The following is a 16415-nucleotide window of genomic DNA, read 5'->3' as shown; positions in this document are numbered from 1 at the left end:
CTCCTAGTGGCCGGGGATTTGAATGCAGGCAAACTTAAATCAGTTTTAACAAATTTTTACCAGGATGTCACATGTGCAACCAGGGGAACAAAATCCTAGATCACCTTTACTACACATACAGAGATGCATACAAAGCTCTCCCCCACCCTCCATTTGGCAAATCTGACCATAATTATATCCTCCTGAATCCTGCTTACAAGCTAAAACTAAAGCAGGAAGTACCAGTGACTCGCTCAATACGGAAGTGGTCAGATGACGTGGATGCTACGCTACAGGACTGTATTGCTAGCACAGACTGGAATATGTTCCGGTATTCTTCCAATGGCATTGAGGAGTGCACCACATTAATCACTGGCTTCATCAATAAGTGCATCGATGACGTCGTCCCCACCGTGACTGTACATACATACCCCAACCAGAAGCCATGGATTACAGGCAACATCAGCACTGAGCTAAAGGGTAGAGCTGCCGCTTTCAAGGAGAGGGACTCTAACCTGGAAGCTTATAAAAGATCCTGCTATGCCCTCCAACGAACCATGAAACAGGCAAAGCGTAAATACAGGACTAAGATCGAATCGTACTACACTGGCTCCAACGCTCGTCGGATGTGGCAGGGCTTGTAAACCATTACAGACTACAAAGGGAAGCACAGCTGAGAACTAACCAGTGACAGGAGCCTACCAGACTAGCTAAATAACTTCTATGCTCGCTTCACTGAAACATGCATGAGAGCATCAGCTGTTCCGGACGACTGTGATCACGCTCTCTGCAGTCGATGTGAGTAAGACCTTTAAACAGGTCAACATTCACAAGGCTGCAGGGCCAGATGGATTACCAGGACGTGTACTCCAAGCATGCGCTGACCAACTGGCAAGTGTCTTCACTGACATTTTAAACCTCTCCCTGACTGAGTCTGTAATACCTACATATTTCAAGCAGATCACCATAGTCCCTGTGCCCAAGGAAGCGAAGGTAACCTGCCTAAATGATTACTGCCCCATAGCACTCACGTCAGTAGCCATGAAATGCTTTGAAAGGCTGGTCATGGCTCACATCAACAGCATCCTCCCAGATACCCTAGACCCACTCCGATTCGCATACCGCCCCAACAGATCCACAGATGACCCAATCTCAATCACACTCCACAATGCCCTTTTCCACATGGACAAAAGGAACACCTATGTGAGAATGCTGTTCAACACCATAGAGCCACCGAAGCTCATCACTAAGCTAAGGACCCCAGGACTAAACACCTCCCTCTGCAACTGGATCCTGGACTTCCTGACGGACCTCCCCCAGTTGGTAAGTGTAGGCAACAACACGTCTGCCACGCTGATCCTCAACACTGGGTCCCCTCTGGGGTGTGTACTTAGTCCCCTCCTGTACTCCCTTTTCACCCACGACTGCGTGGCCAAATACGACTCCAACAATATCATTACGTTTTCTGACGACACAACAGTGGTAGGCCTGATCACCGACAACGATGAGACAGCCTGTAGGGAGAAGGTCAGAGAACTGTCAGTGTGGTGCCAGGACAACAACCTCTCCCTAAATGTGAGCAAGACAACTGAGGAACTGATCGTGGACTATAGGAAATGGCGGGCCGAACAGGCCTCCATTTACATCAGTGGAGCTGTAGTGGAGCGGGCGAGAGTTTCAAGTTCCTTGGTGTCCACATCACCAATGATCTATCATGGTCCAAACACACCAAGACAGTTGTGAAGTGGGCATGACAAACCTTTTCCTCCCCAGGAAATTGAAAAGATTTGGCATGGGTCCCCAGATCCTCAAAAAGTTCTACAGCTGCACCATTGAGAGCATCCTGACCGGGTGCATCAGCTCCTGTTATGGCAACTGCTTGGCATCTGACCGTAAGGTACTACAGAGGGTAGTGCGTACGGCCCAGTACATCACTGGGGCCAAGCTTCCTGCAATCCACGACCTACACTACCGCTCTAAAGTTTGGGATCACTTAGAATGCCAGCATCTCGGAGTCGCCTCTTCACTGTTGACGTTGAGACTGGTGTTTTGCGGGTACTATTTAATGAAGCTACCAATTGAGAACTTGTGAAGCGTCTGTTTCTCAAACTAGATACTCTAATGTACTTGTCCTCTTGCTCAGTTGTGCATTGGGGCCTCCCACTCCTCTTTCTATTCTGGTGAGAGTCAGTATGCGCTGTTCTGTGAAGGGAGTAGTACACAGCATTGTACGAGATCTTCAGTTTCTTGGCAATTTCTCGCATGTAATAGCCTTCTTTTGTCATAACAAGAATAGATTGACGAGTTTCAGAAGAAAGTTCTTTGTTTCTGGCCATTTTGAGCCTGTAATCGAACCCACAAACGCTGATGCTCTAGATACTCAACTAGTCTAAAGAAGGCCAGTTTTATTGCTTCTTTAATCAGAACAACTGTTTTCAGCTGTGCTAACATAATTGCAAAAGGTTTTTCTAATGATCAATTAGTCTTTTAATGTGATAAATTTGGATTAGCTAACACAACATGCCATTGGAACACAGAGTGATGGTTGATGATAATGGGCTAATGTAGATCTATGTAGATATTCCATAAAAAATCTGCCGTTTCCAGCTACAATAGTCATTTACAACATTAACAATGTCTACACTGTATTTCTGATCAATTGATGTTATTTTAATGGACAAAAAATTAACCCCAAACTTTTGGAAGGTAGTGCATAAAATAGATGGTGTCAGAGGAAAGCCCATAAAATTGTCAGAGACTCCAGTTACCCAACTCATAGACTGTTTTATCTGCTACCGCACGGCAAGCGGTACCGGAGTGCCAAGTCTAGGACCAAAAGGCTCCTTAACAGCTTCTACCCCCAAGCCATAAGACTGCTAAACAATTAATCAAATGGCCACTGGACTATTACATTGACCCCCCCTCCCCCCATTTATTTTGTACACTGCTGCTACTCACTGTTCATTATCAATGCAGAGTCACTTCACCCCTACCTACAAATTACCTCTAACCTGTACCCCCGCACACTGACTCGGTACCGGTACCCCCTGTATATAGCATCGTTATTGTTATGTTATTGTGTTACTTTTAATTATTTTTTACTTTAGTTTATTTGGTAAATATTTTCTTAACTCTTCTTGAACTGCACTGTTTGGTTAAGGGCTTGCAAGTAAGCATTTCACGGTAAGGTCTACACTTGATGTATTTGGCGCATGTGACAAATAAAGTTTGATTTGATTTGGTTGATGAGAAATTGGCTTCTTCTCTTCTTGTCTTTTTAAGAAACGTGTGTGTTGAAAATGCCAAACTAATTGTATAATCTATTTACATACACTTCAAACGGAAATACCTTATTTACACAAGTATTCAGACCCTTTGCTATGAGACTCGAAATTGAGCTCAGGTGCATCCTGTTTCTGTTGATCATCCTTGAGAGGTTTCTAAAACTTGACTGAAGTCCACCTGTGGTAAATTCAATTGATGGGACATGATTTGGAAAGACACACAGCCCAGCTACCCTGAGCCGACCCTGCAAAAACCAAGCCATGAGGTCGACGGAAATGTCCGTAGAGCTCCAAGACAGTATTGTGTCGAGGCACATATCTGGGGAAGGGTACAAAACAATTCTGCAGCATTGAAGGTCCCCAAGAACACAGTGGCCTCCATCATTCTTAAATGTAAGAAGTTTGGAACCAAGACTCTTCCTAGAGCTGGCCGCCCGGCCAAACTGAGCAATCGGGGGAGAAGTGCCTTGGTAAGGGAGGTGACCAAGAACCCGATGGTCACTCTGACAGAGCTCCAGCGTTCCTCTGTGGAGATGGGAGAACCTTCCAGAATGACAACCATCTCTGCAGCACTCCACCAATCAGGCCTTTATGGTAGAGTTGCCAGAAGGAAGCCACTCCTCAGTAAAAGGAGTGCTGTTGTTCTTGTCTATAACTGTTCGGTACTTTGTCATGTATTTGTATGTTTTATGTGGACCCCAGGAAGAGTAGCTGCTGCATGTGCAGTAGCTAATGGGGATCCTAATAAACTATTCTAAACCAATGTTTCTGTCATGCCAATCTTGACTAATATTCTATTCCCGGTCACAATTTTCAGACACAGATTCAATTGTTGTTTCTTTCATGGCTTACCGTCAACATCAAGGTCATCATCTTCATCCACAACCACCACCTGTGGGGTTTGAGGCTCGTAGCGTGGTGGCTGCGGCTGGGCCGACTGGACAGGCTCAAGGTAACTGGGCTGGACCGGCTCAGGGTATCTGGGCTGGTCCGGCTCAGGGTATCTGGGCTGGTCCGGCTCAGGGTATCTGGGCTGGTCCGGCTCAGGGTATCTGGGCTGGTCCGGCTCAGGGTATCTGGGCTGGTCCGGCTCAGGGTAGCTGGGCTGGTCCGGCTCAGGGTAGCTGGGCTGGTCCGGCTCAGGGTAGCTGGGCTGGTCCGGCTCAGGGTAGCTGGGCTGGTTCGGCTCAGGGTAGCTGGGCTGGTCCGGCACAGGGTAGCTGGGCTGGTCCGGCTCAGGGTAGCTGGGCTGGTCCGGCTCATGGTAGCTGGGCTGGGTCGGCTCAGGGTAGCTGGGCTGGGTCGGCTCAGGGTAGCTGGGCTGGGTCGGCTCAGAGTAGCTGGGCTGGGGCGGCTCAGAGTAGCTGGGCTGGGGCGGCTCAGGGACAACAGGGTATCTGGGCTGATACAGGACCGGGTGGACAGTTGGGGGCAGCTCTTGTTCAGGTGTCTCCTCTTCCTCCTCGTGCTCATAGAGAGGGAATTCAATCTCCTGTTGTTCTCCAGTGTTTCTGGGTGGAAACTCTGGCACGGACTCTATCTGCGCACCTGCCATGCCCTCCTCTGGGGACAGGTTGGTGACCTGGCCTGGGGTAATGGAGTAGAAGATCGGGGAGGTGCCGATCTCATACACCCACACACCACGCCTGCCTGAGTTTGTCTCCCTAGCAGAAGACCGAATGGATCATTATGAGACCTACCTCTATGAAGAAGCTTTATGCATATGTCAGGTTATTGTAATCATTACATAATTACCATAATGAAATGTAACTATGCAAATACCAGGTCAAAACATAATGACAGAAACCTAACCAAGTTTTCTATGAACAACACTTACTAAGCCTATGTAAAGTTCTTGGAGCATCTGGAAGCACACTATAGAAATCCAACCAATCAACCAACCAATCAACCACCCCAACGAACCCACCAACCAGCCCACCCACCAACCAATCAACTTACTCGGAGAGCTGTCTGACGGACGTCTCGTTGTCGGTGGCAATGCGGTAGTAGGGGCCCGGGCTGCTGCTCCAGTTGAACCAGCCCTTGACCCGGCCCTTGATGAAGCCGGTGTGGACTAGCTCGCTCTGGCCCGCCACAGGCGTGGAGATGTACTGTAGCCCCTCCCTGGGGTAGAACAAGATGGCGTAGGAAGCGGACGCCATGGACGCCACCACCAGCTGGAACGTGTTTCTCTACATGGTAAAAAGAAAAGATAGAGGGAAACTGAGTCCTAGCACCCTATTACTTCTTTAGTGCACTACCTTTGAGTTTGGCTTGGTAGAGTGAACTAAATATGAAACAAAAAAAATCTATGTTGTCCACCACAAAAACTGCAAAACTGCAGGTAACACAGTTGGAAAGATTATGTAACCATGAGTAACATCACTCTAATTATAATGTACCTCCATACCTGTAACAACATTGTACAATGTATGGGTTTGGTCTCAAATTATAATTTAAAGTGCTGTCCATATCAATGTGGCATTAAAACAAGTTTATCAACTGTTCAGTATATCCAATGAAATATTTTAAAAGACAGGCCAAGCGATGAGGGTCGTCCTTACCTTTCTGTCCAGCCCATCTCCTCGACCAGGCACGCCGTGGGGCGCCACGTTCTCCCATGTGATGATTAAGGCGTGGGTGGGCTTGATCTCATCGTCCTGAGGGAATGCCTGGTTGATGTGGTCAGTGGTCCGGAGAAGCATGGAGGGTCTGCTGTCCTGTCGGTAGTACACCTTCCCCACTCCGTCGCTGTTGTCCAGATCTCCGAGGAAAACCGCTATCATTCTGAAGCTGGCAGGCATCTTTCCCAGGTACTCAGACTCCACTTGAGGTTCTTCTACTGACAGAAAGCCATTGGTGTTGATCTGGGATTGGATGATCACAAATGTGTTATTATCAGCAAAGACATGGATGCAAATTTCTCTGCAGAATTTTCTGCAAATTCAACATTTTCTCATAACGCCAAAGTTAAATATAGCCTAGAGTTCAAATAGGTTTTTGGATAATGATATTTTTGAACCACAGTGTGGTTGAGGTCACAATTGTCAATGTCCATGATACAATTGGAGATCCTGTCACTTTTTACCCCAAAACTGCTGGGAATGACCGGCTGTGGGGTTCAGAAAGTTAATTTTATCATGATGACTTCAACTAGAATTGAAATCTTAGGAATTTTAAGAGAACCCTATCCTGCTGCAAAGTAAATATCCAGATTTACTGCACGGTCAGGGTCCTCGTGAAAATAGTTGTAAATCTTAACATGCCATGACCCCTCCTTCACATTAGTTAAGGCCTCCCCCCTCCCTCCAGGGAACATGGGGTATCTCTCTCCCCCTATTGTGAAAGATGTCTGAGGTTCCCCCTACTGATCTAAGATCAGTATATTCTAGAGCAGACCTTCTAAATATGATATGGTTCCCCTACTGATCTAGGAACAGTTCAACCTGGACAAGGCCTGACTGCTTTATTTATACACTACATGACCAAAAGTATGTGGACACCGGATTGTTGAACATCTCATTCCAAAATCATAGGCATTAATATGGAGTTGGTCCCCCCTTTGCTGATATAACAGAATCCACTCTTAGGGGAAGGCTTTCTACTAGATGTTGGAACATTGCTGCAGTTTCCAGTCAGTCACAAGAGCATTAGTGAGGTCGGGTACTGATATTGGGCAATTAGGCCTGGCTCACAGTCGGCATTCCAATTCATCCCAAAGGTGTTCGATGCTGTTGAGGTCAGGTCTTGTTGCAGGCCAGTCAAGTTCTCCCACACCGATCTCAACAAACCATTTCTGTATGGACCTTGCTTTGTGCACGAGGGCATTGTCATGCTGAAACAGGAAAGTGTTACCACAAAGTTGGAAGCACAGAATCGTTTAGAATGTCATTGTATGCTGTAAAATTCTAAACGTATGCCTTCACTGGAACTAAGGGGCCTAGACCGATCCATGAAAAACAGCCCCAGACCATTATTCCTCCTCCACCAAACTTTACATTTTGGTGCCCTCGGGCAGGTAGCGTTCTCCTGGCATCCATGAAACTCAGATTCGTCCATTGGACTGCCAGATGGGGAAGCGTTATTCGTTACTCCAGAGAATGCATTTCCACTGGTCCAGACTCCCAATGGCGGCGGACTTTACACCACTCCAGCCAAAGCTTGGCATTGTGCATAGTGATCTAAGGCTTGTGTGTGGCTGCTTGGCCATGGAAACCAATTTAATGAAGTGTCCAACTAACAGTGATTGTGCTGACGTTGCTTCCAGAGGCAGTTTGGAACTTGGTAGTGAGTGTTGCGACCGAAGACAATCAATTTTTACGCTCTACGTGCTTCATCACTCGACATTCCCGCTCTGTGAGCTTGTGTGGCCTATCACTTAATTTCCACTTCACAATAACAGCACTTACAGTTGACCGGGGCAGCTCTGGCAGAAATTTTACGAACTGACTTGTGCCACGTTGAAAGTCACTGAGCTCTTCAGTAAGGACATTGTACTGCCGATGTTTGTCTATGGAGATTGCATGGCTCTGTGCTCAATTTTATACACCTGTCCGCAACGGGTGTGGCTGAAATAGCCAAATCCTCCAATTTGAAGCGTTGTCCACATACTTTTTTCCCACATTGTGATACATTACAGCCTTATTCTAAAATTGATTTAATAAAAACATTACCTCATCAATCTACAAACAATAACCCTTAATGATGAAGCGAAAACAGATTTTTTGAAAATGTTTGCAAACGTATAAAAAACGTAAAACAGAAATACCTTATTTACAAAAGGATTCAGACCCTTTGCTATGAGACTCGAAATTCAGCTCAGGTGCATCCTGTTTCCATTGATCAACCTTGAGATGTTTCTACAAGTTGGAGTCCACCTGTGGTAAATTAAAGTAATTGGACGTGATGTGGAAAGGCACACACCTGTCTATATAAGGTCCCACAGTTGACAATACATCAGAGCAAAAAAAACAAGGCATTAGGTTGAAGGAATTGTCCGTAGAGCTCTGTGACAGGGTTGTGTCGAGGCACAGATCTGGGGAAAAAATGTTTGCAGCATTGAAAGTCCCCAAGAACACAGTGGCCTCCATCATTCTTAAATGGAAGAAGTTTGGAACTACCAAGAGCTGGCTGCCTGGCCAAACTGAGCCATCAGGAAAGAAGGGCCTTGGTCAGGGAGGTGACCAAGAACCCGATGGTCACTCTTAACAGAGCTCCAGAGTTCCTCTGTGGAGATGGGAGAAACTTTCAGGACAACAATCTCTGCAGCACTCCACCAATCAGGCCTTTATGGTAGAGTGGCCAGATGGAAGTCACTCCTCAGTAAAATACACATGACAGTCCACTTGGAGTTTGCCAAAAGGCACCTAAAGGACTCTCAGACCATGGGAAACAAGATTCTCTGGTCTGATGAAACCAAGATTGAACTCTTTGGCCTGAATGCCAAGCGTCATGTCTGGAGTAAACCTGGCACCATCCCTACTATGAAGCATGGTGGTGGCAGCATCATGTTGTGGGGATGTTTTTCAGCGGCAAGGACTGAGCAACTAGTTAGGATCGAGGGAAAGATGAACAGAGAAAAGTACAGAGAGATCCTTGATGAAAACCTGATCCAGAGCGCTCAGGACCTCAGACTGCGGCGAAGGTTCACCTTCCAACAGGACAACAACCCTAAGCACACAGCCAAGACAATGCAGGAGTGGCTTCGGGACAAGTCTCTGAATGTCCTTGAGGGGCCCAGCCGGAGCCCGGACTTGAACCCGATCAAACATCTCTGGAGAGACCTGAAAATAGCTGTGCAGCAATGCTCCCCATCCAACCTGACAGAGCTTGAGCGGATCTGCAGAGAGGAATGGGAGAAACTCCCCAAATACAGGTGTGCCAAGCTTGTAGCAACATACCCAAGAAGACTCGAGGCTGTAATCGCTGCCAAAGGTGCTTCAACAAAGTACTGAGTAAAGAGTCTGAATACTTAAGTAAATGTGATATTTCAGTTGTTTTTTTATACATTGGCAAAAAAAAAAAGTTTTTGTTTTGTCATTATGAGGAATTGTTTATAAATTGATGAGGGGAAAAAAAAAAGATTTAGAATAAGGTTGTAATGTGGAAAATTCAAGGGGTCTATATACGTTCTGAACGCACTGTAGTGTAGTCAAATCATAATAAAGAACAGAGAAGAAAAACTGGTCTAAGGTCAGTGCTTGGGAATTTCCTCCTATACTGTGAAATATGGATATGAGTCATTGACCTATATTGTATTGTGATACACTGAGTATACCAAACATTAGGAACACCTTCTTACTATTGATTTGAACTGCAAAAACAGTAAATACTGTAGTATTTATTGTCGTATACTATAATATTTACAGTTAACTATAGTATATATTTTTTATATACTATAGTAATTAATGTCGTGTTTTTGCAGACTGTACTATAATGTAGTATTTGCGGAAATTACTGTAGTACAGTGTCTTCAGAAAATATTCACAACCCTTGACTTTTTACAGTTGTGTTAAAACCTGTATTTAAAATAGATTTTGTGTTACTGGCCTACACACAATACTCCATAATGTCAAAGTGGAATTATGTTTTAATTGATTTTTACAAATTAATAAAAAATTATACCTGAAATATCTTGAGTCAATAAGTATTCAACCCCTTTGTTATAGCAAACCTAAATAAGTTGAGGAGTAAAAATGTGTTTAACAAGTCACATAATTGTCACGTTCTGACCATAGTTCGTTTGTGTTTTCTTTGTTTTAGTGTTGGTAGGACGTGAGCTGAGTGGGCATTCTATGTTGTGTGTCTAGTTTTTCCATTTCTATGTTTGGCCTGATATGGTTCTCAATCAGAGGCAGGTGTTAGTCATCTGCAAGGACAAGGGATTTGTTTTGGGATAAAAAAAATAAACAGAATAGAGCTAAGCAAAGGCAAAATCCTAGAGGAAAACCTGGTTCAGTCTGCTTTCCAACAGACTTCACGAGACAAATTCTCCTTTCAGCAGGACAATAACCTAAAACACAAGGCCGAATCTACACTGGAGTTGCTTAAAAAAGACAACATTGAATTTTCCTGAGAGGCCTAGTTACCGTTTTGACTTAAATCAGTTTGAAAATCTATGGCAAGACTTGAAAATGTCTATCTAGCAATGATCAACAACCAACTTGACAGAGCTTGAAGAATTTAAAAAAAAGAATGTGCAGAAAATATTGTACAATCCAGGTGTGCAATGCTCTTAGAGAATTACCCAGAAATATATTTTTCCATTATTTTTTTTTACAAAAGTTTGAATTTTTCTTCTACTTTGACATTACAGACTATTTTGTGCAGATTGTATTAATTCCACCTTGTAACACAACAAAATTACAAAGTATAGACCATATATTGTGTTCCCTACAGGTTATTGGAAAGAGCAGAAGCTCCGAACTATCCGTTCAGAATCCAGTCTTACCTACAGGTTATGGGAATTGTGCTCATTTAGTATTTCTCCAGAAGGTTTCCTGAAGGAGAAAGCCTCCACTTCTATGTCAAAGATAATAAAACATCAGCACAATTCCCATAACCTGTAGGGAACACAATATATGGTCTATACTTTATACCAGCCAACAAAGCAAGACGTCTCAATTCACATCTGACAAGTCTCGTGTATTTACATCCACTGTGTTTAGCCTAAAGGCAAATAGTTCAAATAGAATTTGAAATCTTTCAAATAGTTTAGCTGTCCTTTAAAAATCTTCCAAATCCTTTATCTGTGCTCGACTGACACAATGGAACCAATTGATGTCTCAAAAGTGCACATGGCAGGTGCAAGCAACCACACATAGTTCTTGACAGATTTTGAATACTTGATCGCAGTTCTAGCTGGAATTACTTGTGAATTCGTTTTTGTTTTTATCTGGAGAAAACGGGCGGATAACAACTACTGTTGAATAAAAGTGTCTGCTAAATGCCATATATTATTATTATTAGCTGGCAATAGACTTTGGTTTGGACCAAAGGAGAATCTAGACTACAGTACTACATCTGGTTCAGGCTCTCACACTCAGCCCTTGGCGCTTGTCTCTAAACGACAACTCATCCAAAGGAACGCATGAATGACAAAAGCATCTGGGTGAATAGCCGCCCTCACAGCAGGTATTTGACTTGAAGAAAAAACTTGTAGTGCAGGAGTCACTTGGCTGCATTGTGACAAGTCAGGGGCTATCAGAATTTGTCCTAAAGTCCTCCAGGGGTTGATAAGAGAGGAAGCCTTTCTAAAGCCAAAGCAGCACGTAGGCATTACCAATATCATTTCAGGAGACCCTTTCCACAAACCAAAATTAAGCCACTCCTGGATTGTGAATGCCTGCTCAATGGAGAATCTGACAGTCTTAATCTGGATAGGTGGGCTTTAAAAAAATGCTTTTTAGTCCAGGAATATAGGTTTACTCTGGGTCTGGAAAAGCGGACCCAAGAGAGTCCTGTGAAGTTCAAGGCTGTAAAGTTATGCTACAAATGCTGTAAAGTTATCTTTGAGAACGCTTTCCTGAGAGGTAGGAACAGCATATTGGTTACATCATAATTATCAGTTGAGGGGAAAGAAAAGCAGACAGAGAGAGAGAGAGAGAGAGAGAGGGGGGAAGAGAAGAAGAACCAAGCACTTGCTTTTTAGATAGAGAGAGAAAGTGAGAAGACGAACCAAGCAGTCTTGCCTCCTGTCCAACTTTCCAGACGTGTTAGTCTAATAATGGCATTGTTCATGGATACATCCTTAAGATTCCAACTGAAAAATGCTTTACCTGGGTCATTCCACAAAAAGAGTGCCTTTGATATTTTAAATAGACATTGTGCACCAACATTGCATTTTAAAAGCCTGTTATATTAAATAAGGCGCACTTTAACCTGTTTAGGATTGGGTTCCGCCAACAGTCAATGAAATTGCAGGGTGCCAAATACAAATCAACATAAATCTCATAAATCAAATTTCTCAAACATACAAGTATTATTAGGCACTGTTTTAAAGATAACATTCTCGTTAATCCAGCCACAGTGTCTGATTTCAAAAACGCTTTACAGCGAAAGCTCCACAAACGATTATGTTAGGTTACACCAACTCACAGAAAAACCCAGCCATTTTTCCAGCCAAAGAGAGGAGTCACAAAAAGCACAAATAGAGATAAAATGAATCACTAACCTTTGATGATCTTCATCAGATGACACTCATAGGACTTTGATACACAATACATGTATGTTTTGTTTGATAAAGTTCATATTTATATTTTTAAAATAATTTTACATTTGCACGTTACGTTCAGTAGTTCTAAAACATGCGGTGATTGTGCAGAGAGCCACATGAATTCACAGAAATACTCTATATAAATGTTGATGAAAATTCAAGTGTTATGCATGGAACTTTAGATACACTTCTCCTTAATGTAACCGCTGTGTCAGATTTCAAAAAACCTTTACGGAAAAAGCATACTCTGAGAACGGCGCTCAGAGCCCAAACCAGCCAGATAAATATCCACCATGTTGGGTAGTCAACATTATTCATAAATAGCATTATAAATATTCACTTACCTTTGATGATCTTCATCAGAATGCACTCCCAGGAATCACAGTTCCACAAAAAATGCTTGTTTTGTTTGATAATGTCCATCATTTATGTCCATTTATGTCCAAATAGCTTCTTTAGTAAACAAATCCAAAAGCGCGTTCTGGTCCAGTCGGACGAAAAGTTCAAAAGGTTATATTACAGGTCGAATAAACTTGTCAAACTAAGTATAGAATCAATCTTTAGGATGTTTTTATCATAAATGTTCAATAATGTTCTGTAGAAAAGCAATCGAACGAGAGGTACCTCTCATGACAAATGCGCATGACTGAGAAAGAGGCTGCTGGCAGACCCCTTAGTCAAACAGCTCTCATCCGGCCCCCCTTCACAGGAGCAGCCTGAAACAATGTTCTAAAGACGGTTGACATCTAGTGGAAGCCATGGGAAGTGCAAAATAACACATATCCCACTGTATATTCGATAGGGGTGAGTTCAAAAACTACAAACCTCAGATTTCCCACTTCCTGTTTGGAATTTTTCTCAGGTTTTTGCCTGCGATATGAGTTCTGTTATACTCACAGACATCATTCAAACAGTTTTAGAAACTTCAGAGTGTTTTCTATCCAAAACGAATAATAATAAGAATATATTAGCATCTGGGACTGAGTAGGAGGCAGTTCACTCTGGGAACTCTATTCATCCAAAAGTGAAAATGCTGCCCCCTATCCCAAAGAAGTTTTAACATACACTGAGTGTACAAAACATTAAGAACACCTCTTTCCATGACATAGACATTTGCAGGTGAATCCAGGTGAAAGCTATGATCCCTTATTGATGTCACTTGTTAAAGTTGAAGTCGGAAGTTTACCTACACCTGAGCAAAATAGATTTAAACAAAAAAAAAATACAATTCCTAACATTTAATACTAGTAGAAATTCCCTGTCTTAGGTCAGTTAGGATCACCACTTTATTTTAAGAATGTGAAATGTCAGAATAATAGTAGAGAGAATGATTTATTTCAGCTTTAATTTCTTTCATCACATTCCCAGTGGGTCAGAAGTTTACATACACTCAATTAGTATTTGGTAGCATTGCCCTGAAATTGTTTAATGTGGGTCAAACATTTTTGGTAGCCTTCCACAAGCTTCCCACAATAAATTGGGTGAATTTTGGCCCATTCCTCCTGACAGAGCTGGTGTAACTGAGTCAGGTTTGTAGGCCTCCTTCCTCGCACATGCTTTTTCAGTTCTGCCCACAAATGTTCTATAGGATTGACGTCTGGGCTTTGTGATGGCCACTCCAATACCTTGACTTTGTTGTCCAACTTGGGAAGCATGCCTGGGGTCATTGTCCATTTGGAAGACCCATTTGCGACCAAGCTTTAACTTCCTGACTGATGTCTTGAGATGTTGCTTCAATATATCCACCATTTTTATTCCACATGATGCCATCTATTTTGTGAAATGCACCAGTCCCTCCTGCAGCAAAGACATGATGCTGCCACCCCCGTGCTTCACGGTTGGGATGGTTGGGATGGTGTTCTTCGGCGTGCAAGCCTTTTTCCTTCAATCATAATGATTATGGCCAAACAGTTCTATTTTTGTTTCATCAGACCAGAGGACAGTGCAGTTGCTAACAGTAGTCTGGCTATGAAATGGCGGTTTTGGAGCGGTGGCTTCTTCCTTGCTGAGCGGCCTTTCAGATTATGTCGACATTGAACTTGTTTTACTGTGGATATAGATACTTTTGTACCTGTTTCCTCCAGCATCCTTTGCTGTTGTTCTGGGATTGATTTGCACTAAAGTACGAGACAGAACATGTCTCCTTCCTGAGCAGTATTTTACCTTTATTTAACTAGGCAAGTCAGTTAAGAACAAATTCGTATTTTCAATGACGGCCTAGGAACAGTGGGTTAACTGCCTGTTCAGGGGCAGAACGACAGATTTGTACCTTGTCAGCTCGGGGGTTTGAACTTGCAACCTTCCGGTTACTAGTCCAACGCTCTAACCACTAGGCTACCCTGCCACCCCGTATGATACCCTGCCGCCCAGTATGATGGCTGCGTGGTCCCATTGTGTTTATACTTGCGTACTATTGTTTGTACAGATGAACGTGGTGCCTTCAGTTGTTTGGAAATTGCTCCAAAGTATGAACCAGACTTGTGGAGGTCTTTTCTGAGGTCGTGGCTGATTTCTTTTGATTTTCCCATGATGCCAAGCAAAGAGGCACTGAGTTTGAAGGTAGGCCTTGAAATACATCCACAGGTATACCTCCAATTGACTCAAATGATGTCAATTAGCCTATCAGAAACTTCTAAAGCCATGACATAATTTTCTGGAATTTTCCAAGCTGTTTAAATGCACAGTCAGCTTAGTGTATGCAATCTTCTGAACAACTAGAATAGTGATACAGTGAATTATAAGTGAAATAATCTGTCTGTAAACAATTGTTGGAAAAATTACTTGTGTCATGCACAAACTGCACCGACTTGCATGCACCGACTTGCCAAAACTATAGTTTGTTAACAAGTAATTAGTGGAGTGGTTGATAAACGAGTTTTAATGTCTCCAACCTAAGTGTATGTAAACTTTCGACTACAACTGTAAATCCACTTAAATCAGTGTAGATGAAGGGGAGGAGACAGGTTCAACCTTGAGACAATCGAGACATTGATTGTGTACAGTTGTGGCCAAAGGTTTTGAGAATGACACAAATATAAATGTTCACAGTCTGCTGCCTCGGTGTCTTTAGATAGTTTTGTCAGATGTTACTATGGAATACTGAAGTATAATTACTAGCATTTCATAAGTGTCAAAGGCTTTTATTGACAATTACATGTAGTTGATGCAAAGAGTCAATATTTACAGTGTTGACCCTTCTTTTTCAAGACCTCTGCAATCCGCCCTGGCATGCTGTCAATTCACTTCTGGGCCACTTCCTGACTGATGGCAGCCCAGTCTTGCATAATCAATGCTTGGAGTTTGTCAGAATTTGTGGGTTTTTGTTTGTCCACCCGCCTCTTTGGATTGACCACAAGTTCTCAATGGGATTAAGGTCTGGGGAGTTTCCTGGCCATGGACCCAAAATATCAATGTTTTGTTCCCCGAGCCACCTAGTTATCACTTTTGCCTTATGGCAAGGTGCTCCACCATGCTGGAAAAGGCATTGTTTGTCACCAAACTGTTCCTGGATGGTTGGGAGAAGTTGCTCTCGGAGGATGTGTTGGTACCATTCATACCATGGCTGTGTTCTTAGGCAAAATTGTGAGTGATCCCACTCCCTTGGCTGAGAAGCAACCCCACACATGAATGGTCTCAGGATACTTTACTGTTGGCATGACACAGGACTGATGGTAGCGCTCATCATGTGTTCTCCGGAAAAGCTCTTTTCCGGATGCCCCAAACAATAGGAAAGGGGTTTCATCAGAGAAAATTACTTTACCCCAGTCCTCAGCAGTCCAATCCCTGTATCTTTTGAAGAATATCAGTCTGTCCCTGGTGTGTTTCCTGGAGAAGTGGCTTCTTTGCTGCCCTTCTTGACACCAGGCCATTATCCAAAAGTCTTCGCCTCACTGTGCGTGCAGATGCACTCACACCTGCCTGCTGCCATTCCTGAGCAA

The 16415-nt window shown here is 43.4% G+C and overlaps 1 protein-coding gene across 1 annotated transcript in view; it reads right to left on the bottom strand.

The window, feature by feature from the left end:
- Positions 1–16415, bottom strand: part of LOC139424722 (nidogen-1-like) — a 71960-nt gene that overhangs the window by 47902 nt on the left and 7643 nt on the right. The window contains exons 2-5 of the mRNA XM_071176821.1: positions 5828–6130; positions 5223–5455; positions 4541–4927; positions 4116–4252 (exon numbers count right to left, since the gene is read on the bottom strand). Coding sequence (XP_071032922.1) covers positions 4116–4252; positions 4541–4927; positions 5223–5455; positions 5828–6130 — 1060 coding nt within the window. The remainder of the gene's footprint in view (positions 1–4115; positions 4253–4540; positions 4928–5222; positions 5456–5827; positions 6131–16415) is intronic.

Source organism: Oncorhynchus clarkii, chromosome 13 (assembly GCF_045791955.1).
Source record: "Oncorhynchus clarkii lewisi isolate Uvic-CL-2024 chromosome 13, UVic_Ocla_1.0, whole genome shotgun sequence".
NCBI lineage: Eukaryota > Metazoa > Chordata > Actinopteri > Salmoniformes > Salmonidae > Oncorhynchus > Oncorhynchus clarkii.
The sequence above is the reverse complement of the archived record's forward strand: the minus strand, read 5'-3'. Positions and strand labels throughout refer to the sequence as shown.